General features: G+C 39.1%; 1 protein-coding gene across 1 annotated transcript; it reads right to left on the bottom strand.

The window, feature by feature from the left end:
- Positions 1-391: 391 nt before the first annotated feature.
- Positions 392-10,581, bottom strand: xkr7a (XK related 7a). Its single transcript, XM_063015690.1, has 3 exons — positions 10,124-10,581; positions 3,427-3,626; positions 392-1,383 (listed from the first exon to the last, which is right to left on the bottom strand). Exons 1-3 carry the CDS (start codon positions 10,579-10,581, stop codon positions 419-421), a joined length of 1,623 nt encoding a protein of 540 aa, XP_062871760.1. The 3' UTR covers positions 392-418.
- Positions 10,582-27,475: the final 16,894 nt, after the last annotated feature.

Below are 27,475 nucleotides of genomic sequence, written 5' to 3'. Positions count from 1 at the left end.
CACTACAAGACATTTACATTTATCCATTTGGCATCTGCTTTTATACAAAGCAACTCACCAATAAGAATACAAGAATACAATCCTGGCATATAACTAGGCAGTCAAAAACCTTGTTCTTAGAGGCTTTAAACCAACTCAAAACCTTAGCTTAACCACTTAGCTACCACTGCCTATAAGACATACTGTTCCTCCACTGATGGCAAAGATTAAAGAAAAAGGTCAGGTGTTGTTAAGACCTGACTAGCACTGCTTGTTCCCTATTTCCTCTTTCTAGCTCTCTTCTCTTTTTTGCCTTGCCACATGCTTGCTACACCTCCAATTATGCCAGGAGGGCCTGACTCTGCAGGTTGATGCATCTGCACCCTGCATTTTGGAGTAGGACAGCAAGTGGCCACTCATGTTGAAGTGGTGGTGGTGTTCACACCGTCGTCTCATATTCCATCACCTCTTTTGGTGTGCCCAGGCAGCGGTACTGGATTCTTGGAGTCCCCGGTGCTGCACCTTCTAAAACTAAGATGGTCTTGCGCAGCCTGCGGTCAATAAAATGGGCGTCCCAGGCTGGGTATTTCTTTCTTGGCAGGTCAATGCGAATAACCGGCCCCTCTGTCTTTGGAGTAAGGCGGGGTGCAGGAGTTCTTAAACCAGCAGAAGGGCGCACCTGAAACACATCAACCCCCTCTCCTCCTAGTTCCTGCTCTCCACCTTTAGTCCTCTGCAATGTCCTGGGTGGGCTGCTTACAACATCTGGAGCTGGAGCGGAAGTTGCTGTTGAGAGACAAGCCTCTGACACAGCGCCCCCTTCCATCGTACCACATCCTAGATGGGCAGCTGTCACAGGGCCATCTGGGTGCAACAGGCAGTAGTAGACAAACATAAAGAAGGTACCCAGGGCATAGCTACAGGCCACAATACAGACAATCACCACTGCATAAAAATCAGAGGTGTGTGAGCCGCGGTACAAATACCATGCCGTAGTGAGGGCCACATTCTCAGCCAGCACTATAAGGGTGTAGAAAAGCAGACGGCACCGTGTGGGTCCCTCGCGCACGCTGAACCAGCAGAACACATAAATGATGCCCACCATCATGTTATAGATGATCTCTTCCCACTTGGACATGCAGAAGTCGGTCTCGCCTTGGATGATCCAGAAGGTCATTGCACACCAGTGGGCAACAATGAAGATTCCAAAGTAGAGCTGGAAAATAGATGCGAATAGAGCAAAAGCTATAGCACGTGCCCCGACTGTAAACAAATGCCAGAGTATTTGCACCACCACTGCTTTGTAAGACATGGGCATCTTGTCATCTCGGGAGTCCCGCAGAGTTTTCTGATAGGACGCCATCATCCAGGCAAGAGACACCAGTGAGGCAGATGTAGATAGGCCTGAAAGAAAGAGAACAGGAAGTAGCGGTTAAATGTTTTTATATGGCCTATAATGAGGTACTGTAGTTTGTGGTTGTGCAATCAGTAATAACCGAAAATGAATGCTCATAAGTGCCAGGGATGAAAATGTGCGTAAATGGCCAAGGCTATATGGAATGCTTTTGTCACTACTGGTTAGTGTCAGTAATGATCTGCTCTTAATCGAATGAGAGCAAAAAATCAATATTAAGTATGAAACACATACACCCATAAAATAGTATAGAAGGCTCTGTTTGAGTGCTGTGGAGAGCTGTCATAAATGTTTAATCATTCTCTGGTGGTTCATCAGCTTAGCCATTTGGAAAAGAGGAAGCAGAGCTGAATGAGTTTTGCCCCATTGATGCCCCAGACAGAAGTTCTGTCAAATCCACTACCCTCTAATCCTTTACATTTCTGAATTAGCCAAGAGTGAAATATTATTTCATTGTGTGTAAATGAGAAAAGGTGGGAACATTATGGTCTTAACAGAAAACAAAATGTAAATACAAATGCGCTGCTTGCTAGGGCTGCAAGCAAAGATGTGGAAAATTAAGGTGTGTCAGATGCAAACAATCTGTAAATAATCTGTTAACTATACCTTAAATAATTTATTAGATATGCTTAAATCAAGGCTTGAAACTATAGTTTGTTGCTGCTAACATGGACAAAGAAAAAACAGGAACAGAGGCTTCCTTCTTGCACAGGCGGAGCTGGTTTTGATGGTTCTTGGATTGCATCTGACCATCTGGACACATTTTCCTTCTAGCACAAGGTAAACAGTTTTATGGCCTTGAAAACGAGACCACTGTTCCGTGTAATTTGTATTTGGTGCAGTAAAACTTTTCCTATTCAACAGAACATTAAACACAAGTCGGGAATATTGGCACTACTCTAATTCAGAGCATTACACATTTACTCATTGCAGCTACGTAAGTGTAGTTAATCTACTTATTAACATTTTTCAATAGAAAAAAAGAAAACTTGAAGTAGCTGAAAAAACCAACAAATACATTAGGAAAACATGGCAAACTCCAATAGTAACCTTAGCCTTTAATTGAACTGGCAAAGTCTTTCTTTTTATGTTTTTTTATCTTACTTCTTACTTATAGAGATATTGAACAAACACTCACACAAATATTTTTCTAAACTGTGAGTTACGTATGCTACCCATATCCAAAGCTGTATAATTAATTAATCCAATTGGTGCTCAGTACACCAAAGATTTCTTACTTCAGCTGATTTACAAATCAACTAAAAATCAGTTGCAGCATAAAGCCAGCACTGTGTAACTTTAATGAATGTTCGTTAATGAATGCTAAGTGTGTCTAAGTTTCTAAATGAGTCCCACTGTGCCAGTGAATACTAACCAAATACAGTCTAGCAATCATCTTAAAGATCATAGTTAGACTAAAATATAGGTCATTTGCAACCCTGACTGTAGTTAGTAATTGTGTAATCAATAAGTAATAAAACTTACAGTGCCACCTACAATTTATTATTTACTTTTTAGTATTACAACAAACACTTCAGTCTTAATTCTAATGAAGCAGTATTGGCTAATTTATCTTTACAAATCTGCAAAGTTAAGTTGCAGGAAGGAGTGGGCAGGTTTTTACTCAAAATCTCTCTTTATTGTGTGCCAGCTTCTGAAAAGCATTCTTACAACATGAGGCTGCCACTACCATATTTTATAGTGGGTGTAACCTGGTTTAAATGAATCACTTTGTTTTGTGGTCATTCTCTATCATACTAGCACCTCACAAATAAATGAATTATTTATCCATAAACATAGCAGATAGCAGCTGATTCATACACATCTTACACATTTGACAATCAACAAAAAACAAATTAGATGAGCAGTCAAGGTAAATATGAGTGTAAATGCTTTTTAAAATGTTACTATATTCTTTAAAATGCCTTCAGCCTTTTGATGTCTTTTTATTTTACCATCATGGCATAGGTTTTTAGACAGACCTGTGTAACACAGCTTACCTTGTAAACAAAGGAAACTGTAGGATAACCCACCTTGTAAAGGAAGGACCTGGCTGGCCTGGACCATGATGCTGAGCTGCAGGACAAGTTGAGGAGCGCTTTTTATGAATGTCTCCAACAGCCGCAGCATGCTGATATCTGCGCTTTCAAACATCAAGCGCCAGTAGAAGTGTTTGCGGCCGTGATCCCCTCGCCATTTGCTTTGGACCCCCAGATACAGCGCATGGACATACCTGAATACCAAACAAAAAAGCAGAGCTATAAAAGCAAGATTTAGAATGGCATAAAAAGAATTAGAGGAGACAGATTAGGATGTACCAGGTTTAGGTAAATCAGGTATTAGTAAATCAAGTTTTCATCATTTGAACTGGCAATATTCATATCTTAATATCAAATGTGGCCTCTTTAATAAGTACTGGCATCGTGTTTAAAGTTTCTTTTCCATTGCACGGTACGTTGCAGGACAATATGGTATGCGTTTAATCCAAACTATTTGTCCGTTTCCAATAGCACATGGGTACCTGTGAGAGTAGGAGGAGGTGAGGATGTAAAGGCAAATTTCACCAGAGTTTCTTCAATGCTGAGGCCTTTTATTAAATCCTTCTTTTTAAATCCGTCTTGTTTGCCCAGGGTGTATTCCTGCCTTGTGTTCATTGTTCTTGAATGGGCTCTGTTCCAATAGGGACCAAAATGTGGGAGAAGGACCCTAAACTAGTTAATGAAGATGACTAAATTAAAGAAATGCTACCATTGCAGCAAACTGAGTTTCTAATTCAGCATAACGTACTTCGTTAGTTCTGGCATGGTGGATGAATTAGTAAAGTTATTTTCGTACAAGGTTCCAGATTAAACTCTGAGATCTGTGTTACTGTCTCTGTTAATTTTTTAGCCTTCATTTATATACAATAAATTTGTCTCTGTTGACAGGACCATGACAAGTGCCATTATTTGTGAACAAGTGGAAAATAGTAACAACTGCATTATGAGAGGAAGCTGTAAACAGGAGATTGGCATGATGATTCAATTCTGGTTATTATTTTTTTTATAAAATAACTGTCCACCTCCTTTTGGCACCCTATTAAATGAACATTAGTGAAGAGACAGCAGCTAAAAAGACAATGAAGCAGCACACAGCCATGCTTCCAGTGCTGACAGAATGAATACTTCACATTTGACAAGTGACACTAATTTTCTGTTTTTGTTTGAGTCTGAGAAATGGTGAAGCCTCCTCCCTATAAGGATTTTTCGATTACTCTGGAAGCAAGAGCATTATTGGATTAAAACATTACAAATTTCAATGTTTTGTTACTTTAAAATGTTTTAGCTGGTACATTAAAATCCAGAAAGGAAATGAACAGCTTTTGCATATTGTGTATTCAAACCATCATTACTGCAGAAAAAACACATGGCAACAATCGACAAGCATTGCAGACGACGTGCCCTGCCCATTATTTATTTACTTAACACAAGCCATTTAAAGGCAATAATGTGAAAGCCCTCGATTAGTACATGGCTTCCACTGAGAGGATCTTTCCACACTGCCGCTGTAAATAAGCAGTTTCAAGGTTTGGCAGGCATTATTGATTTCTGTCTGTTGTGTTGTTTAGCAGTCCAAGCAGGTTCACTAACCCGATTGCACTCCAGTTCATCTCTGGCTTACAGCTGCCACTGAACATCATCTCCCTTCGCCAGTCATCAGAGAGACCAATTAACCTGTAAAGAGAGCTCTTTAACTTGTATAACACAGCAGTCCAATTGGGCCTTTGATATCTGGCTCTATTTCTTCTGTCAATACGTAATCTGGTTCTTTTGCCATTTAAATGATCACTCAGCTAGCCCTCCATAACTGCTCTTTTAGCATGATCAATAAAGCCACACAGGAAGTGGAACAAATAGTTGACACTCCAGCATTTTCCAACCATTTTTCTTTTCACCAAGGCTTCATTCATACAAATATGAGTAAACTTGAAATACGGGGATACAAAAAATACCTTTTTCCTTTCTGTTACTAATACCTGTTAGTACCAGTACTAACTCTGTGTGCTATAACCTAACTGCCATGGTTAAAAGTCATTTAACTGGGTTCATTTCCTGTATTATAGGTACAGACACCTATTGTGAGGCTGGATGCAGAATGAGCCTGATTGCAGGAAGCTTAACCAAGAGATATAAAAAACAAAAACAAAATATAAAAAACTGAATAATTAAATAAAAAAGTTATCAAATTCAAAAGCAAAACCAAACCATTAGCCACAAGAGTCCCACTTCGGAAAAGAAAAGCATGCCAGGAAACAATGAAAACACAAAGACAGACTCAATAAAAAAGAGCACTTAGGTACAACACCACCAGCTACCCAGTCCACCAGCCAGTCACAACCAAAATGTTCAACAAAGAAGCAGATGGGGGAACTAAGCAAACCAGTAGTTGCAAAAACACAGAAAGCTGCCATGCCAGCCATGGACAAAATCTTGAAAACAGAAGGAGGACACCTTCAGCAGATACAATACAAGAATAGCGCCTCAGAACCCTGGCCAGGTCCTTGGAAACCAGAACAAAATACACCAGTAAAAAGGCTAGTGGGTGAAGACAAAAAGCAAAAACCAGCCACAACCCTGACCAGGATAAAGCAGTTGATGAAAATGAAAAAATGATATTTCGTTGAGGTCATTAATAGCTTGTGGCCTGCATATAATTTCTCGAATGATATTTTAACCCTTGAGGAGAATGCTACATGATTAACTGCTTAATACACTACATGTTATATTACTTCAACAACCATTCATAATAATCATTAAAGCCATACCCTCATTTATCTTTCCAAAACACTCACAGGCTAAATACATGCGCAGCATCTTGCACATAGCCAGTAGCCTTACTCTGTCTCACATCCATTAACCACCTTATTAGATTCAATTTCATGTGACAGCTAATCCTTGGGCTTCTGAATTAATGACTTTTATTTTGCCCACATCCTCTCCCTGGAATTATTTTTAAATAGAATTTAAGATCCTGGTGCAGACATGCTGAGCATCGCTTCTATACATTGCCAATGGGAGAATTTAACTCTGAACCTTCAGTCACTGAAAATTATCGCACTATTACAGATGAGACAGTTTTTGTGTGTATCGTCCTCCCACTCATACTCCCACACAAATATTTGACACGCACTCTCTGTTTGTTTAAATCACAGTTCAACTGAAAATGAGCATGGTCTGTGGTATTATTTATAGTACTATTGCTGAAAATGTTTAAAATACAACATGTTGGTGTAATGTCAGTTACACAAACTATAAAATGTCTTTAAGAGCTGGTTTTATTTACTACAGCTAAGCCATATATTTATTTAATTAAACAGCTTTTTCCCCTAAGAAATGAGCCAAAACATTAGGACCACCACCCAAAAAATGTGCATGACAATGCTTATTTTATAAAAATGTGAATGTTTCAATCAGGGCTGATGGTAGTTACTCATAGTGCACATATTAAATGCAACAAAGGTCCAAACAAATGAAAATGACCCTGAGCATATGTGGCACCCACACTACCAGCTGTACCACCGTGTCATCCAATAAAAGGATATTTAAGTAACTATTAAGTAATATATTAAGAAATGTAGATTATAATAATGTGTTTATTTTTTATTGTTTGCCATCCAAAGAACTGGTTGCAAAGCAAAAATACTCTTGACAGGATGCCAGTTCATAGCAGGATGACACATACTCACCCATTCACTCAATTACTCAAACCTATGAATCAATCTTCTTGTTTGATAACCTGGGGGAAACCAATTATCCAAAAGAAACCCTAACAGATATGAAAGAAACATGCCAAAATGTTTAAACAATGACCAGAGATGAGGTTCAAACCCTGTGCACAAAGCAAGACCCATAAAGAAATGTTTTGCTAAGTGTGATATGAAGGGATTGGAATTGGAACAGCAGGACACCTATTCTTGCTCATGTAAGTAGCAGTTGTTAGCTTTCTGACTTTAGGGCAAACTGTTTCAGATAAAGTGTACAGCAGTAATCGCTTTAATGCCGTCCTGCGATGAGCCCAGTGCCACTGTCAGCTTTAATGGCATTAGCTGTAATTCCAGTCAAACAAAGCTGTCTGTTGAAAGAACGTGGTGTGCCAGCTTTATCAAAAAGTTTGATTCTAAGAGCCAGAGCTGAACTCAGAACCAGACAATTCAGGTTTAAATTAGCACAAAAAGAAAGCAATAGTCTCACTAGAGGAACAGGGTGTAAAGTTTGAGCCATCTGTGTATCTGTGGTGAAACAAAAAGAGGGCAAGAGAGAGAACGAGAGGAAAAGAGATGTAGGTTTTAAATTTTTAATTTAAAATTGTGTAAACTTATGTTATCAAAATTGCTGATATGTATCAAATAATATTTTCGGTGGGGAAGTGGGTTTAAAAATGTCCAATTGCAAGTGTTTATACAGTACATTGTATAATTTTTTTTTCACTCTTAGACAAGGATCTGACATAGACAGGCAATAAACTAACCCAGTAATGAGTTGAAATTGGAAAACAAAATTACAAAAGAAATGTCAAAAGTAGGAAAAAAAAGTATAAAATATATCAAAATATAAATAAATAAATTGTAAACTGTGTACAGTATGGGCAATACAAACTGTCAAAACAGTTTTGACCACAAATGTTAAAGGGCTATTTTTCTTGTCCTGTGTGTGTGCACCTGTGTTTGTGTACATGTGTGTGTGGTGTGAGTGAGTGAGAAAAACCCCAAAAGAAACCCAATACAAATAATGAATGCACCACAAAGTAAATGAGAATGACATAAACAACAATAGTGAAGACAATAAGCATTGTGACCAAAAAGCAGCTAAACTGGTCAGACATGCCTGACAGGCCCACAGCAGCAGCAACAGCAAACATCAATAACCTTTCTCGACACTGCAGATTAACCGATCACATAGCAACATGGCTCCATCACTATCAGTCACTCTTACTGGATGACATACATGTGAAAAAAATTATTAATGAATATAAAAAAAAAAAAAAGTTTCTAGCATCATGCCAAATAAAAAAAATGTGTGATTAGCGTATATGGTACTAAGTTGAGCAGTTATTTTAAAAGTAAGGAAACAAACTCAAACATCTTTTTAAGCACGTCTCTTCCCTGGTTTAAAAGACAAAGGGATTTTAGAGTATGCTTAAGGCGATTTCTGCCTGACAGCCTGAATGAGCAGATGAGTAGACAATTCTCTCTGGGAGATTATTGACCCAGAAGCTATGAGAGGAGGAGGGGCCCGGAACCTCCATGGCTAGAAGATAATGACCTGGCACAAGACAACAGGAAATGCTGGACAGAGATAATGTAGGGAAAGTCTCTTCACAACAATCTCCATAACTCAATCCCAGCTTGGGATAGCCCAGTGACTGTGGGTGTGGGTCCTGTAGAAATAAGTATTAAATATTACATCACATACAAAAGATGTTTGTATGTAGGGTTAAATTAACACTGGGATTAATCAAAGTCGAGATAAACACAAACCCTTTTGGACACACAAGCACTTTCTTTGCCAAATAATGAAAAGCTTAAAGTATGCTAGTGGCACTGTCATTCAGTCAAAAAGAATAGTAAATCATGTTTCAGACTGGCTCTCTTGCATTCATAGCGTAAATGCAGTAACCACAAGAACCATTTTGACAAGGCTGAAATAGTGACTCAGCAAAACAGTATAAGACTATAGGTTTTAATGACAAAGAGGGTTATTCAGCGTAGTTGACAGGTTTCCAACATGTGTAGATGCGGTGTATTAAACTGCACAACTATAATAAAGCTGCACTATATCATGTTTCAGAGTAAAAAGGGCAGCGTCATGCAGTGTCATGTTAACTTTGCTATGGTGTAATATGGCAACCCTACTCACAGAGCCAAGCGACCAGTAGTAAAATTCTTGTCTGCTCTTTTACTCAAATTATCTCTAAAGAGAACTTGTGTGGCAGTTGAGCTGTATGGGAACAAACGCTTCTAAGGTGGGACTAAAATACTGGGCTTGTAATCAAAAGGTTAATGGTTCAAGCCCCACCACATCCAGGTTACCTCTGTTGGGCCCTTTGCATAGATTGGATATAGACTATTACATGGCGGGAATTTCTTGTTATAGCTCTACCAATGGTATTGTTACATGCTATGTGGCACAGAATGCAATAAAACTACTTGAACAGCTGCGCCTGCTGTTATAAGCACTAATCTAAAGTTGATGTTGTTTTGCTTGTGTTATGGATGAAGCTGCTTATGTGTTCAACAGAGGCAGGTTTTGAAAAATCTGTGGGTGTAGCCTGTACTCATTTTCAGCACTGCTTATAGATTTTGAAAAGACTTTACCCAGATGGTAAATTTGCCCCAGGATGTTTGGATATTTATGATATTAATCATTCCAATGCATTTTTAGTACTGGGAACAGAGCTGAAAAACATATGTCAGATCAGGATTAGGTTAAAAACCCTGGAGCCGCCTTTTCCTTTAATGTTGCCTATCTGTGAAAGATGGTTTCTGATTTTAAGCTGGGGCACTTCATGTTTTAAGAGAGGAAATGTGTCTGAGGAGCAACTAGAAATTGAAGAAAATACAATGTAGTGAAGGTTAGAGTAAACTGCCTTTTACATTTGATGATCTGAAAGTCAGTCCATATTTACACACATTTTAGCAAATTTTTCAAAAATCCCGCCCTTTCTTATTTCGGTCACTTAGGGAGATCTTACCTCCAGACCTGAGCCAGCTGAAGGATGTGAACGATGCTGTGGAAGAGCCAGGCGCAGGCTCTGCAGCAGCAGTTCTTCACGCTGCTGTCCGCGGTGCTGAAGCGCCTCTGAGCCCCGGACGCTGCCACCACTGCAGCCGCGGCTGAACCGGCGCTGCCCGACTCCGAGTAGTCGTAGGCGAACCAGCGGAAGCTCAGCACCTGCACCACTATGGACGGCACCACCACGAAGGCGAGAGTCAGCGCGAACCAGAGGTAATTCCGCCGCAGGTAGTAGTCGGCGGCCAGCCACAGGTCGGATGCTCCGTCTGAGAAGAAGACAAACAGCGCACCGAGAGTCCAGCAGCAGTCCAGGAGCGAGTAGCGGTCCCGCGGCGAGTTCACCCCCGGACTGCGAGCACTCACAGCCTGGCTGTCGTTGTGTAACGACACTGCCGCCCCATCCGACTTCGCGGCCATGTTTGTTGTAGGAAAGAGTGTAGCAAAGAGTAAGGTGGGAACCAGGCAGGAAGAGAGGGAGGGAGGAAGGGAGGAGAGGATGGGGGTAGCATGTCGGTGTGTACATGCGTGGGAGGGACGGGGGAGGAGAAAACGCGTTTGCGCCTTTCCCAGCATCTGACTCTGGTCACTTGTTTTACAGATCGATCCATCACCAGCATGGTCTGAACAGATTATGGATTAAAACCCTGTCTCTGGGGGCGGCATGTGGTGCAGCCTGTAGGGTGGATGCCGCACAGCAACACAGGTCTTAAATGTGAATTCAATCCTCGCCTTCGATCAATGTGCGAGGAGTTTACATACACCTCAAGTGTCCTTGTGGGGTTTCATTTGGGTACTCCGGTTTTCTCCTATTTTCAAAACATTGGGAGGAACATTTTCCAAAACATTGGCTGCTATAAACTGTCTCATAAATCGATGTGTGTGTTTCCTTGTCATTCATTTACACCCTGCTCATGGTGTTTTCTTCTTGCACCAAGTATTTTTGGCTTGCACCATGCCCACCAAAAGAAATAGTGAAATTAAGTGAGTGTGACATAAAAAGCTACTTTCCTCTTTTTCCTAAAGATATTTCCTAGGGTTAAGGTGGTCTGTTGGGTCTGCCATGCTATGGAGTGCAGTTGTGCCAGTAAGAGTGTCTGCAAAACATTACAAAGTTATTTATACTGACCACGTAAACAATACAGAACATTGCTATTAATTGATTTATTGCACCGCTTAGCAGTTGTTATGGCTGGAACACATGAAAAAAATTAAAAGTGATGTCCTAATACTTTTGTCAATATAGTGTGTACCCTTAATAATGAACATTTGACCAAAATCCATATTCCATGAATGTGAATGTAATCCAGCATGGGGATAACAAGTTATTGTTATTAAAATGTTTGCATGGTATATTAAATGTTAACAAAAAAAATGGAAAGGGTGTCATTAAGGTTTTATTAATGTTAATGTTTTTTTAGTTTTCATACTGAGCAAGCTATTTTCCTCGGTTTATTAAATGGAAAACAGCTGCCATAACAGATCGAGCAATAAAGATGTAATCATTAGCAGCTTGCTGTGTGTGCAGTGTTGCTTCCTTATCTAACCACTGTCGAGGTTTATGCTGAGTTAGGCTGGAGAAACCAAGAGAAATCTGGCAGCAAAACTCAAACACTGACCCAGAAATTCTAACCAGTGGAAGAGTGCTGACATCTGTTGGTTAAATGCAAGAATATAGCACATTTTACAGAGTTGATCTGTATGCACCATCGATCTAAGAGTAATCAATAATCTGATGTATATTCAAAGCTGATTTTCATCTGCAAATGATCATAAATTAACCATTTGCATTGACATTAACAGCCCTGACTGAACAGATTCGGAATAAACTGGAACATTATTCGAGGATTTAATGACCAACATCAGTGCTCACATCAGTGCCTAAAGATCACATAGAGATCACATATTTTGATACCAATTGTTTTTAAATTGGGTGTCCAACAAGCTCATGTTCAGATGTTCTAATATTTTTTTAACATCAGTGCCTCTCTGGACATCACAACCACTTAACCATTCAGTGCTTTCTGCGTTTGTAAAGTACCAAACACCATCCACAAGATGTCTCTCTCTGCGTTTATATGGGCAGGAACAGCGCCAGGTAAACTCATTCAGCACCCAAACAAACTATATTTTTACTGTGTCAGATTTAATTGTCGCACTTTTAAATAATAGTAAAATAAAATAAAAAACAAGATTTTGATCATCCTTAAACCTAGGGCTAATTTTGATCTAATGGAAGACACTGGCAACTGCTACTTGTATTGAGCACATAAAGCAGGTAGGTTCTGTGTAAAGGATTAACAATACAAGACATAATGTTTCTCAGTCAAACAAATTCATCTTAGAGTCCATTGAGATGTAAGACAATAAAGTTTAAATTGAACCTGGAAGAAAATTGGACTTACTATTATATTTCCCTGTGTCTCATATTTTCAAATGTCCACACACAACTACAGTTTGCCTCCCAGCAATAAAAAAGAGACCAAGGAGGGGAAGAAGATGGGGATATTTATAGATGTACTATGTTGCACAGGCCATCAGGTGTTTATAATGCAGCACACACTTCTTTGTGACTGCAGCTTGGTGGAAAGATAAATTAGAAGAGATTTTTTTTCATCCTGGTTGACAAAACTCAGTAGAATGGGAAACAATTAATCTACTCCTGCAGCCAAAACACATCAGTGTCTTGGTGTAAAGCCAGAAAAATTAAGCCAGTATGCGAGCACTAGAAAATGTGAAAGGGTGAAACAAAAACAATAGAATTTTAAGAAATGACTGCTAATTTTAAAAGACCATGAAGAAGAAAATGTTCCCTTATGGGGATGTAAAATATTTTTTGTGTGGCAGGGGGTGGGGATATATTAGCTGTGCAATTTCTTCAGCCTAATAGCCTGACTTAAACTACCATCATACTTGATTTACAGTACTCACAGCATTCTATTACATTAATGCAAAGTTCCTTACATTGCTCAGTATGACGAAGGCCATTGGGGGACCATTGCTACCTACTCCTCCACATCTGCTTTTATAGGTTGTGTTTTGCCTTGTGCAGGCTGCCTTTTAACAACGTCAGGCAGGTCCATGACTGGAGAAGACATTGCAGACAAACCTAAACTTGAAAATTACGTAATGCACTAATAATCAAAATATAACCAAGACACGTTGTGGTTCAGTTTTGATAAAATAAAATAAAAAACACTTCAATACTTCTAACCCTCCACACAGGGAAAACAGAAGGCACTAATTGAAGGGCAAACCCTGGAGCTGTGCTTCTCTAGTTGTACTCACCATGCTTGAGAACAAGCATGGATGACAGTACTATAATTTTTTGACCAATCCCATTTCCAGAAAACTTCCTGAAAAAAAGCATTGTGTTTTGATTACCATAAAAAAATCATGGGAATCCTTAAAAACCCAGAACTACTGTAAATTTATTTCAAGTGTATTTTCTGTTCAATCATATGGGAGCTGTGTCATGCAGAAACAAAATAAAATCTTTAACAAACTGTTGCCACAAAATTTAAATCACACAATTAACTAGAATTGCATTGCATGCAGAAATACCAATGTCAAACCACCAAAAAAATCCAAAGATTATTGTTGTTTCTTCACAAACTTTACTGATGGCACTATTTTTTCAGATAGGTATTTTATTTATCTCGGCCACACACAGATTCACCTGACACACTGCAAAAAAGTGAAGCATGATTAGGTGTCATTGTTAAACTGTGCTTCGGCAATACCAAAGGACATGTGGTTGTGTACACCAATGTGTTTACTTCCATATAAACACCTGAGTAATAGGGTACACTGTGCTCCTGGTGGCTCTTGCAGCAGTCCCTGAAGCAGTAAGGGAATTTAAAATTCAAGCAGAAACACTTCAGTCCATGCCAGGGGTATTTTTATTTAAAACTTAGCAGTGCAGGCAAATTCAAACCAGCTCTCACTTCACTGCATTCACCAACTCAAAAATTTGATCAAAGCTAATGTACTGTGTAAATGCAATAATCAGTGTCAGGTACTGCCTGTCAGTCATGCAATATATATGCTCCTTTACTTCACTTCTATATTTGCTGCTCACAAACACAAGCATGTTGGACTCTTGCACTTAATGTCCAGGATCTCCAGGTAAAATCATGATATGTATGAAGAAGCCGAAGAACCCGCTAAACTGTGTACTGTGTTGCATGTGTTCCAGCACCTTCTGATTCATGGCAGACCTGTTTTGGTGTTTACATCAGGGACAGCTGGGTTTTCTTCTTTATCTTGACCAAAGGATCAGTGATCCATGTAAAAGAGGGCAGTCACACTATGAGCAAATTACTAAATTAGGAGGCCTTGCTACAAAATTAATTAACTAAATTAATTAAGTAACTCAACCCAAAACCTAATCACTTTGAAAGTTAAGGAGCTTTCTAAACATTTTCTCATTTTCTATGAGATATCTATCAGAATATGATAAAGTGATAAAATGATAAAAAAATGACTTAATACATTTGTTTAAACGTATCAGTTCATACTTGTTCAGATACAAAGTCAAAATATATTATGTGTGAATTTATTTGCACCTATCTCTGGCTCATACTAAGCTAAAAGTGAAAATTACTTTAAAGATACTACTAATGGGAAACATTTCTGAAATAAAACGCCTTAAAGAACAAAAGTAAATGGTTATGTTCTATTAAATGTTGTTGCCCAGGGAAACAGATGCAGTTTTGACTATTTGCCTTCTTTCCTGCAATGTAATTGGTGAGTTTACCACTAACGGCAACATGCAGCTAGTGGTTCAGTGTTCAGAGTGTTGCTGCCCTCTGCTGCTGCTGGGTTAAGATGTGTGTTCTCTAGAAAAAATGTTTAAAAATTAATTTAATGCTGGATAAAGAACTTATTATAAGGACATTTCTGAACAAAATGAAAGATCCTGGTTCATCCTGGTAAAAGAAGGCTATAGTGTAAGCTGTTTAAGCTGCAATGGTAAAGCCCACTCCATAGTTCTGCCCATGGTTTTGGAATGAACTGTCCGGTAAGTTTATGGTCAGGAGTCCACATGCTATTATTGTCCATATGGTGTTTATTGTCGCCATGCTCCTACAGTTTGACCCCTCATATCTTAGCAGGGTTCAGTGTTGTTTAAGAAGTCAAAACCTTGTATCTGTGCTAGCTAGACATTTTCTGCCTGTTAAAATGCAAATGCACTGTATGTTATTTAAGAACTTCACGTTTATGCTCGAATTTTCGAGATTTGAGCTGGTCTGGTGTACCTGTACCTGGTAAATCCTGGCAATCAAACGGTGTGAATCTTTATTCTAATGCCGAAAAGCAAACATAAACTTACATCAAATAATTGTATCTTTTCTGATGATTTTTCCCCAGTTACATTTTAGACCTAGGGCGCAATCAGAATTTTTAATGCACATTTATAGAAACAGTGTTTTATCCAAGGCGGCTGTTAACTCAATGAAAACTTGTGGATGTATTACATTAAACCTTTTTACCTTTTTAAATATGTATTGCCATATGTTATGTCATAGTTGTATAGTCTTACATACAACAATCACAACTCCGTGGTCATTACATTGTTGAAAACACTATTTTGGAATGTCATATTGAAACACTTTTAGGGGCTGTAACAATATTGTTTTGCAATGTTATATAGTAACTATTCAAAAACATAATAAAAATAATAATTTTGTGATTAACAATGTGATATTATTGTTAATTAAGTTAAAAAACTGAGTAAAAGTCTTTTTTGTCCTTAAAAAGACATGTCCCACTGTGTCTGGAATACCACTAGCCCAATGCACAGGAAGGAGTAAAATATCTTTTTATTGAAAGAGATATATAAGCTACAAAAAACTAACAAACCAATAAAAATCAATGTTATCTGTAGCTGCAAGAAGTATACACAAAGTGAATAGTATGGAACTGGAGTCACCAGATTTAGGGTTTTTCTTTTGGAAAAAAAGTGTTGGTTGGAACGTACTTACAAAAAGAACACCAGCTGTAGTTCTATATTGCTACCATGCAATCCATGACTCTGCATTCTGATGTGTTCATTAGTAGTATTTTCCATTGTAATCAGGCATGTACATTTAAATGGGGTCTGTTTTACCCCTCCACCTTTTCTATTATTTTCTGTTCTGCTCTCCAAAAAAAAAAAATGGAACTGAAAGCCCCCCTCACTATTGATGTCCTTATCTAAGAGCAGTGGTTGCACTGATATGCTTCCTAGTTCCTTTGTGTTCTCTGTATGGTATAGGAGTCATTCATTACTCCTGCTGTCTATATGCCCAAGGCATTTTCTCTCCTCATCTTAGTTTTTCTCTTTCTCCACAGTTCCTCATTCACTGTTCCAGGAGCATATGTGACAGGGGAGGGCTCTGCTAATTAGAGGGCTCTTTGTTTGTCCGTATCTTTATGTGTAGCTCTGGTTGTTGACTGCATTGTTGGTGGAGTATCTCTAAGAGTCCTGCCATCCTAACAGAAGGTTTTTATTGGGTCCTTAATGAGTTTTACCTCGGGTGGTCTCTCCTCCAGATCACCACCTCTGATCTCTGTCCTGCCATCTCTGTGCACAGCCAAATTTCAGCTGCTGAGTGCTTATCTCTGTCACACAGCAAACATGACTAAGTAAATCTATGCAAATCTGTATGTACGAGAACACTCACAACTTAGCAAACAAAAATGAAAATGTGTTTTTGGTCAGATATCTTTTTTTGAGGAATACTGCACCATTTTCAGCCCAATCTGAACCTACAGCACAGATGAAAAGGACAAATATACATAGACAGAACAGCTTTACCAATCAAAGGAGTTTATTGAGTGGCACAGTTGTGTAATGTGATAGCCCACCGATGCTGAGATCTGAGTTTGAATCTCAGCCACGCTGTCAACTGGCCAGGCAGCTACACAGACATGATTGGCTATGTCTGTCAGGGGTAATGGTCAAAAGGATTTCTCACTGGTGTTTGTTTATTAGTGAATAGAGCTGAAATACTACATTAAAGCTCTAATAAAAATCATAAAAGCTTGTCACAGTAGTACATCCTGCTTTTATCAGTTTTTCTGTTAGTATTCCCACTATAGTGACATTATAATACTAAAACACCCCATAGTATCTACAACATGTGGGATGCAGCCCCATGATCACATTAGCAATGTAATTGCTTGCAGTCTGGTGGAACAGCAGTGTAATACACTAGCTCACAGATTCTGAGACCTGAGATTTAGTCTCAACATGGGCTGGGCATTTAACAGACACAGTGAGCCGTGTAAAAGGGAGAGAAGCCTGCGTGGGTAATCACCTCCTTGCTGCTGCAACGACTCCTACTGTCTAGTCAAGGCTCTGGAACTAGCAGCAGAGGAACACACTTGAAAACCATCTGGTTTTACTAAGAGACTTATTTAATAGTTCTGTAAACCAGTGGTCCCCAACCTTTTTTGGCCCATGGACCGGTTTCATATAAGGTATAGTAACTGTACTACTCACAAATGAGCTTTTTCCGCTACAACTAGACGCTGCTCCCTACTAGGGGTGATTAGAAACCATAACACCCATAAAAAGTAGTGTTGTCATTGCTGATGTAGCGATCTCTAATTATTTATTCGTTCTGTGCAGCCCGGTAATAAATGACCCATGGACCAGTACCAGTCCGCGGCCTGGTGGTTGGGGACCACTGCTGTAAACAATGCAAACAATTTATTTAATAGTTCCCAAACATTAAAATATGTAGGTAACAATATACTACATTATGTTTATGACATATTTAAAAGTAAACAAACCTGACAAAATACTTAATTAACAACGATTTTATATATTGGATCTAATTAAACTGAGATTTTGATGCTGTGATTGCAAATCTTAGCCAAAAGCAACTTTTCTATAAAATTAGCAGCTTTTAATGAATAGGTTTTTATTTATAAAATCAATACTGCTTGCATCATTTTTCTAATGTCAGTGATATATTAATCTCTAGGGGAAATGGCACGTGTGCACGTGTGTATATGACGTTAAATAACACCAAACATTTCAATCTCCCACAGGGGTCATCTCTTTTTCAGCACCTGCTCTTAAAGAAGCAGTAAACAATAGGTCAAAGGGGTCATGCCCTGTGTGTACCACACACCTCCTTAGGTCAGGGGTTAAGCAGTGACCAGGACGATCAAGCTGTGACCTGAGTGGCTCTGGCTTCCTTGCCTCTGTGTGACAGGACCTAGAAGATGATAACATGCTGACAGGGGGAATCAGGCTTCTGTCTGACCCTTGGTTTCAGTGATGTTCATGTTGGTGTGAATAATTACTCATTAATAATCAGGGTGCAATTGGGACCTGGGTTTATGTTGGATTAGCTGCTCTATAATGTCCCTTGGTGTAACAGGGTAAAAATAAATGACTTGATGCATTTTTATATTAGTCAGTTGTGTTTAATTTATTTCTTGAAAGAACTTTTCCCAGTTATTATTAAACTGATTATTATTAAATCTTACATGTTCTGTCCTTGTGTCTCCGCTCAAATGGCATATAGCAACATTACATTGCATGTTATGTTAGTTTTAACACACTTTAAACAATTAACAAAATTGTATAAATTGTACAAATTGACCAAAGTTAACACAACTATACCCTGCTGTTTATATTTAAATAAACACATACGTGAAAATATGCTGTAATAATTGTGTACTGTGAAAATTACACAGTACTTTTGAACTGTGATATATTTAACATTCCAATCAGAAACAGTATTTTAAAAGAACTTTCCTTCAAAAATCAATTTTTATAGTCGAGGGGCAATTTTTAAATGTAAATTTCTTAAGGCACTTCTGTGTTTCTGACAATTTGCTGACATGCCAAAAAGTCAATGTTATGTCTGACTTTGTGCTGAATGTACTAATAAAATGTATAGCATTTTCACAACACTCATGGTATAAAACTTGCAGATGGTATCTGAGCGTGAATAGGAATTTCCTCAGTCAGCTGTTGATGCTTACAATAAATTAACTCTTCGTAGCAGATGTTAGTGAAGTCCCAACACATTCTGATGTATATACTTTTTATACCATCAGGACTATTAGCATACAGATGCCTGGTCAGTCTACTGCAGGCTTAAAAGGGATGTGTGGGGGTGGGGAGTTGTGAGCCCTTCAGATGAAGCAAAGGCAGGATTTGCTGACTGGCCTATAATTTGTAGTTCTTGGCATCATGGTGGCCTTATTTTCATTACTGGAAGGCACATGTGCCATCTTGATTACCATGGATATTTCGAAGAGAGATGGGGAGGAGCTTTGGATAGTTTTATTGATTGTACTGTTCTTCTTAAAATACCATTAGCACTTGTGGGATCATTAAGTTTAACAGGACCAGTGATGCAATATTATGTAACTGTGTAGCTGAAACTCACCGCAGATGGGAAAAGAAATGTGCAATGTGGGGGTGAAGATATTCATCATACTGGGGGGTAAATTGACTAATCAAGCCTTGACTTGTGTCCAGAAAGTGAGTGTGTTTAATTAGTGGAGAAGGCTGGGGCCACAGGAGCAGGTGGAGGAAAGGCACAAGATGAGGGGAGATTGTCTTGTGCAAAGAGAGCAAGCAGGAGGGGCAGGATGTCTGAAAGGAATTTGTTCCCTGCTTCTTCAGACACTTTTGTGTTATTCTCTGCCTGAGACAAGAAAACCTATACTTTACGACATCTGCTAAGCTGATTCTGTCTGAGCTTAGCAGCTCAAAGGGCTAAGCACAAAATTATAGCAATTTTCTTGGCATGGTTGTAGCTTAGAAAGTTTTTTTGTCTCTAAAATTTCTTAATGAGGTTTTGCAGATTTATTTTGCCTAGAAGAACTGAATATCAGTGTATTTGAAGGGAAACTGTTAGTAAGTGGTGTGTTACTTTTGCACTGTGCATATGTAGGTTATTTACTGCAGTATTTTTGATGTGTGTTGATGACATACATGTTGATGCCACCCTCTTATTCTGATTTTTTGATTATCAACAAACTGCAACAAATCTACTAATTTCCAATGGCCCAACTGACAGTTTTCAGTGTGTTTTAATGTTAATGCAGCTTTTAAATAATATCAAATCAATTTTGGTGGATCTTGGATCTTCTTAAATTATGTTAGTTGGCAGTTAGGGTTTTCTTTTTAAATCTGACAGGAGTCAACTGTTCCCTGAGCTATTTAATAAGGACAGTCAAAACAGCCCTACTTATATGGGCATGGAGAAGTCATTATCACAAACAATAAATTTAAATGCTACAACATGAGAGGTTGCTGTGTTTGTATATTACTGACTCTGTATATTTATATAAAAAAACACCATAAACTTTTTAAAGAAGGGGGTGGGTGAGGGTAGCCAAAATTTGGAGCAGTTATTAACATCCATAGATTGTTGTGATCTATATGTCCCTTCCAAGTGTGCTGTCCAAACTTTTAACATCAACTATATTGTTATTTATTTCCTGTAAATAGTCACTGTGTGTTTAGAAGGTATTCAGATCCCTTCACTGTTCCCACACTTGCGTTGTGGATTTTATTTTGAATAAATAGAATTGCCATTTTGACTCATCAATTTACACTTAATTACCCTTAATGATGTCAAAACATGTTTTAGAGTTTGTTTAAAAATCACATGTAGAAGCCCCGTTGGCAGCAGCTTGAGTCTTCCTAAGTGTTTGGGCAGTTTATCTTATTCTTCATGGCTGATCCTCTCATTTTGCTTCAGATTGAATGTCAACTATCTGTTACCTGTGGAAGCTGAGCACTGATAGCTCATCGGTTAAGTTACTAGACTAGTAGTAATCAAAATATTGCTGATTCACCAACACAACTGCCAGGTTGCTACTGCTGGGCAAGACACTTAACCCTTGTATATGGTCACAACTGTAAGTTCCTTTGATAAAATTGTCTGCTAATTTTGCAGTTGTACCTCAATTCTTACCAGTCTACCTTTCCCTGTCCACTGAGAAGTAACCACATTATGAGGATGATATTATCTAGATGATGTGAAGTGGCCGTTTTATTGACCAAAAATAATGCAAATAGTTCAGTTTTTGTCTCATCAGTCCATAGAATCTTTTTGCATATGTTGCCTTAAAGAGCTTTCAATCCAATACCAGATACAAAACGTGTAACAGTAATGACTTTTTAAAAATGAGTTTTAAAAAGTTCTTTATTAACTGTGTGCTATTCAGTTCATGCATAATTCACAATCTGGCAACGTCATCACTTCAAAACTTTAACTTTGCCTGCGCTCCTCCTCTCCAATTTTCTCACAGTAATCTTGTAAAGAAACAACTTGCCTAATATCAACCTCCAGGGTGACAGCTGTGCCAAGAAGAGCATTTTCACACACACACACACACACTCACACACACACACACACACACACACACACACACACACACACAAAGCTTATTAAGGGAGCCCCTGGCTCAGTGGCCTGGAAATCGGGCCTCTTAGCTCCACCCTTAAGTGTGGGCAGCCTTTGTTATTGTAATAGTGGCAGCATGTCTGTGTGTCTGGATGGGTGTCACTGGGCTTAGTGGCAAAAGTCATTGACATTTTTCAGGACTCAGCTGCCAAACTTGTCTAACACCCCTGAAGCAATGTTAGAAATATATCATGTAGAATGTTTAAAAAGCATAAAAAATTGCAATATGCAGTATACAGTCCAAAGCAAAAGTTTAAGCAGCCTGGTAAAATAATAGATTTTGTTGATTTTTGAAATAGAAGACGCAAAAAACAAACTTTAAAGCAAACCGTTCTTAAAAAATATAATTTCTGCCTACAGTAACACACAGATATGCAAATGACTTAAAAAGTAGAAACAAAAAGTGATTGTGACATGCAAAACTTAGGTTAACCTTTCAGTTGTAAAGTCATAAAACTCAGTTGATAATACTAAAGCCTCATAATTTTTCTTGTCACTGTATCACATAGGTCACATGGGGTCCACTTTGTGATACATTAGCCTAATCACTTATCCCTTAAAGGCATACAAATATAAAAGTCATTTAAGTTTTAAAAGTACTGTTTACTTTAATAGATATAAAAAGGATACTGAGTACATACATTGCATTTGCACATCTTCTAATAATGAGATCCTGTCAATGGTAATCATGTTAATTATTAAACATTGTTTATATGTAGTGGTGCTAATTAAACTTTAATAACTGTGGTTGTGAATTTATATGTGCACATTAATTTACATCATCATTTGTATATGCTTTTAACCAGAGCAACTAAGACTACTGGCATTTATTTACTGTAATAGTTTGTATACGTTCTAGGATATAAGGCAATACATGTGCATACAAATATTACACTTTTGGTGATTTTTGCTGCACAAACTTAATACTTCATATCGTACATGTGTGGAAACAAAGACATCAGTAAAGGGCAGCTGTATACAGAGATACACCCTCACACCTTCACTTCTCAAACTCTTTTAAATCCAATCTGCAGACTTGCAGTAGACCTGGTGTCCATTAAGTGTGGATGCCTTAATAAGCGCCCCTTGGCTCTTCCCATCCTTTACTAACCCCTCCTTCTCACTATAGCAACAAACTCTAGCAACAACAAGCAGGGGGTGGTTGGGTAAAGGGGTTTGCTGGCATCATTATTAGCAGGGCCATCTGTCATGGGGAGCTGAGACTTTAGCTCATGGGTCGGGGATACCACAGTACTTCAGCACATATGCATCTGTGCAGGGCTTATGGAGGAAGGGAGAGAGTGAGAAAGCAACAGAAAGAGAGAGTGCACAGCTTTAGACTAATAAAAAGACAGGGTGACTGATCAAGTGCTATTGCTTACAATGAAACTCTCAGAGAAAGCTTTAGAACTTGATTGGTTGATTAACTAGTTGATAAAGACTTTTTTGGTATTCAGTCTTAAACTAATATGTGGTTCTACAACAAACAAGAGTTTTAAGGTTTTAAAGGTTCCAAAATAGTTCATTGAAAAAACAGTTGTTAAAATGTACGTACATTTGTATGTACATGTATTTTGTATGTGTAATAATGTATTCAACATATTATTGTGTTTCAAAGTTTTTAATATTAAAGAAACTATTTTATAAACAGGTTACTAAAAATCACCACCCAAAAATTTAACACATTGATAGTACTAAAAGTTACAAAGATTTATAATATTTTATTAACAATACCTTTCAGAGACCACCAAATATGACTTAAACTTAACCACAAACTTTTTCTATATTTGTGGGAAGCGAACTGACCTTGTCCATGCACCACAAAGGTAACTTGGGGTCTTTTATGACACAATTAAGTCCCCACTATTTTCATAACAGCACACCAAAATGAAGGCTATTGAAAACTACAGAAAAATTTCGGGGGGCATGATGGCGCAGTGAGTAGCACTGTCACCTCACAGCAAGAAGTAGTTTCCTCCGGGTGGTTTCCTTCGGGTGCTCCGGTTTCCTCCCACAAGTCCAATTACATACAGTCAGGTCAATTGAAGCTATTAAAAATTGCCCTATGTGTGTGTGTGCCCTGTGATGGACTGGCAACCTGTCCGGGGTATCTCTTGCCTTTCGCCCAGTGAACTGGACCCACAGTGACCCTGACCAGGACAAAATGCTGGTTAAACAAACAATGAATAATATTTTTATTTAGATTTCATTATTAAAGTAATATCTACTTACAGTATTTATATTCACCCATTTGGACTTATTTATATAATAAAAATTGGAATTAAATTTGGAGTGTATTGCAAATTATAAGTTAAAATGTATGATCATTATAAACTTTTGCTTTCATACCTTATATAAGAAATCTGCTGAGGAAACACCAAAAAACAAGCATTTTTTGTATGTTTGGTTGTTTTTTTGTAAAAATAGGGTGGTTGGCTTGTATGTATGTGTGTATGTATGTGTGTGTGTATGTATGTATGTATGTATGTGTGTGTGTGTATGTATGTATGTATGTATGTATGTATGTGTGTGTGTATGTATATGTATGTATGAATCTATGTGTGTGTATGTACAGTGTATCACAAAAGTGAGTACACCCCTCACATTTTTGCAAATATTTCATTATATCTTTTCATGGGACAACACTATAGACATGAAACTTGGATATAACTTAGAGTAGTCAGTGTACAGCTTGTATAGCAGTGTAGATTTACTGTCTTCTGAAAATAACTCAACACACAGCCATTAATGTCTAAATAGCTGGCAACATAAGTGAGTACACCCCACAGTGAACATGTCCAAATTGTGCCCAAATGTGTCGTTGTCCCTCCCTGGTGTCATGTGTCAAGGTCCCAGGTGTAAATGGGGAGCAGGGCTGTTAAATTTGGTGTTTTGGGTACAATTCTCTCATACTGGCCACTGGATATTCAACATGGCACCTCATGGCAAAGAACTCTCTGAGGATGTAAGAAATAGAATTGTTGCTCTCCACAAAGATGGCCTGGGCTATAAGAAGATTGCTAACACCCTGAAACTGAGCTACAGCATGGTGGCCAAGGTCATACAGCGGTTTTCCAGGACAGGTTCCACTCGGAACAGGCTTCGCCAGGGTCGACCAAAGAAGTTGAGTCCACGTGTTCGGCGTCATATCCAGAGGTTGGCTTTAAAAAATAGACACATGAGTGCTGCCAGCATTGCTGCAGAGGTTGAAGACGTGGGAGGTCAGCCTGTCAGTGCTCAGACCATACGCCGCACACTGCATCAACTCGGTCTGCATGGTCGTCATCCCGGAAGGAAGCTGATGCACAAGAAAGCCCACAAACAGTTTGCTGAAAACAAGCAGTCCAAGAACATGGATTACTGGAATGCCCTGTGGTCTGACGAGACCAAGATAAACTTGTTTGGCTCAGATGGTGTCCAGCATGTGTGGCGGCGCCCTGGTGAGAAGTACCAAGACAACTGTATCTTGCCTACAGTCAAGCATGGTGGTGGCAGCATCATGGTCTTGGGCTGCATGAGTGTTGCTGGCACTGGGGAGCTGCGGTTCATTGAGGGAAACATGAATTCCAACATGTACTGTGACATTCTGAAACAGAGCATGATCCCCTCCCTTCGAAAACTGGGCCTCATGGCAGTTTTCCAACAGGATAACGACCCCAAACATAACCTCCAAGATGACAACTGCCTTGCTGAGGAAGCTGAAGGTAAAGGTGATGGACTAAACCCAATTGAGCACCTGTGGCGCATCCTCAAGTGGAAGGTGGAGGAGTTCAAGGTGTCTAACATCCACCAGCTCCGTGATGTCATCATGGAGGAGTGGAAGAGGATTCCAGTAGCAACCTGTGCAGCTCTGGTGAATTCCATGCCCAGGAGGGTTAAGGCAGTGCTGGATAATAATGGTGGTCACACAAAATATTGACACTTTGGGCACAATTTGGACATGTTCACTGTGGGGTGTACTCACTTATGTTGCCAGCCATTTAGACATTAATGGCTGTGTGTTGAGTTATTTTCAGAAGACAGTAAATCTATACTGCTATACAAGTTGTACACTGACTACTCTAAGTTATATCCAAGTTTCATTTCTATAGTGTTGTCCCATGAAAAGATATAATAAAATATTTGCAGAAATGTGAGGGGTGTACTCACTTTTGTGATACACTGTATGTATGTATGTACAGTGTATCACAAAAGTGAGTACACCCCTCACATTTCTGCAAATATTTAATTATATCTTTTCATGGGACAACACTATAGACATGAAACTTGGATATAACTTTGAGTAGTCAGTGTACAACTTGTATAGCAGTGTAGATTTACTGTCTTCTGAAAATAACTCAACACACAGCCATTAATGTCTAAATAGCTGGCAACATAAGTGAGTACACCCCACAGTGAACATGTCCAAATTGTGCCCAAATGTGTCGTTGTCCCTCCCTGGTGTCATGTGTCAAGGTCCCAGGTGTAAATGGGGAGCAGGGCTGTTAGATTTGGTGTTTTGGGTACAATTCTCTTATACTGGCCACTGGATATTCAACATGGCACCTCATGGCAAAGAACTCTCTGAGGATGTGAGAAATATAATTGTTGCTCTCCACAAAGATGGCCTGGGCTATAAGAAGATTGCTAACACCCTGAAACTGAGCTACAGCATGGTGGCCAAGGTCATACAGCGGTTTTCCAGGACAGGTTCCACTCGGAACAGGCTTCGCCAGGGTCGACCAAAGAAGTTGAGTCCATGTGTTCGGCGTCATATCCAGAGGTTGGCTTTAAAAAATAGACACATGAGTGTTGCCAGCATTGCTGCAGAGGTTGAAGACGTGGGAGGTCAGCCTGTCAGTGCTCAGACCATACGCTGCACACTGCATCAACTCGGTCTGCATGGTCGTCATCCCAGAAGAAAGCTGACGCACAAGAAAGCCCGCAAACAGTTTGCTGAAGACAAGCAGTCCAAGAACATGGATTACTGGAATGCCCTGTGGTCTGACGAGACCAAGATAAACTTGTTTGGCTCAGATGGTGTCCAGCATGTGTGGCGGGGCCCTGGTGAGAAGTACCAAGACAACTGTATCTTGCCTACAGTCAAGCATGGTGGTGGTAGCATCATGGTCTTGGGCTGCATGAGTGTTGCTGGCACTGGGGAGCTGCAGTTCATTGAGGGAAACATGAATTCCAACATGTACTGTGACATTCTGAAACAGAGCATGATGGGCCTCATGGCAGTTTTCCAACAGGATAACGACCCCAAACACAACCTCCAAGATGACAATTGCCTTGCTGAGGAAGCTGAAGGTAAAGGTGATGGACTAAACCCAATTGAGCACCTGTGGCGCATCCTCAGGTGGAAGGTGGAGGAGTTCAAGGTGTCTAACATCCACCAGCTCCGTGATGTCATCATGGAGGAGTGGAAGAGGATTCCAGTAGCAACCTGTGCAGCTCTGGTGAATTCCATGCCCAGGAGGGTTAAGGCAGTGCTGGATAATAATGGTGGTCACACAAAATATTGACACTTTGGGCACAATTTGGACATGTTCACTGTGGGGTGTACTCACTTATGTTGCCAGCTATTTAGACATTAATGGCTGTGTGTTGAGTTATTTTCAGAAGACAGTAAATCTACACTGCTATACAAGTTGTACACTGACTACTCTAAGTTATATCCAAGTTTCATGTCTATAGTGTTGTCCCATGAAAAGATATAATAAAATATTTGCAGAAATGTGAGGGGTGTACTCACTTTTGTGATACACTGTATGTATGTATGTATGTATGTATGTATGTGTGTGTGTATGTATGTATGTATGTATGTATGTGTGTGTGTGTGTGTATGTATGTGTGTATGTATGTATGTATGTATGTATGTATGTGTGTATGTATGTATGTAT

This window comes from Trichomycterus rosablanca, chromosome 19 (assembly GCF_030014385.1).
Source record: "Trichomycterus rosablanca isolate fTriRos1 chromosome 19, fTriRos1.hap1, whole genome shotgun sequence".
NCBI classification, from domain to species: Eukaryota; Metazoa; Chordata; class Actinopteri; order Siluriformes; family Trichomycteridae; genus Trichomycterus; species Trichomycterus rosablanca.
The sequence above is the reverse complement of the archived record's forward strand: the minus strand, read 5'-3'. Positions and strand labels throughout refer to the sequence as shown.

What these genes read in the sequence shown, in the direction of transcription:
- xkr7a (XM_063015690.1), bottom strand. Translation starts at nt 10,581, where the DNA reads ATGGCCGCGAAGTCGGATGGGGCGGCAGTGTCGTTACACAACGACAGC. An exon ending in CAGCTGGCTCAGGTCTGGAG is followed by an intron (nt 3,627 to 10,123) that starts GTAAGATCTCCC and finishes TTTGGTATTCAG; the next exon opens with GTATGTCCATGCGCTGTATC. An exon ending in CCAGGTCCTTCCTTTACAAG is followed by an intron (nt 1,384 to 3,426) that starts GTGGGTTATCCT and finishes TCTTTCTTTCAG; the next exon opens with GCCTATCTACATCTGCCTCA.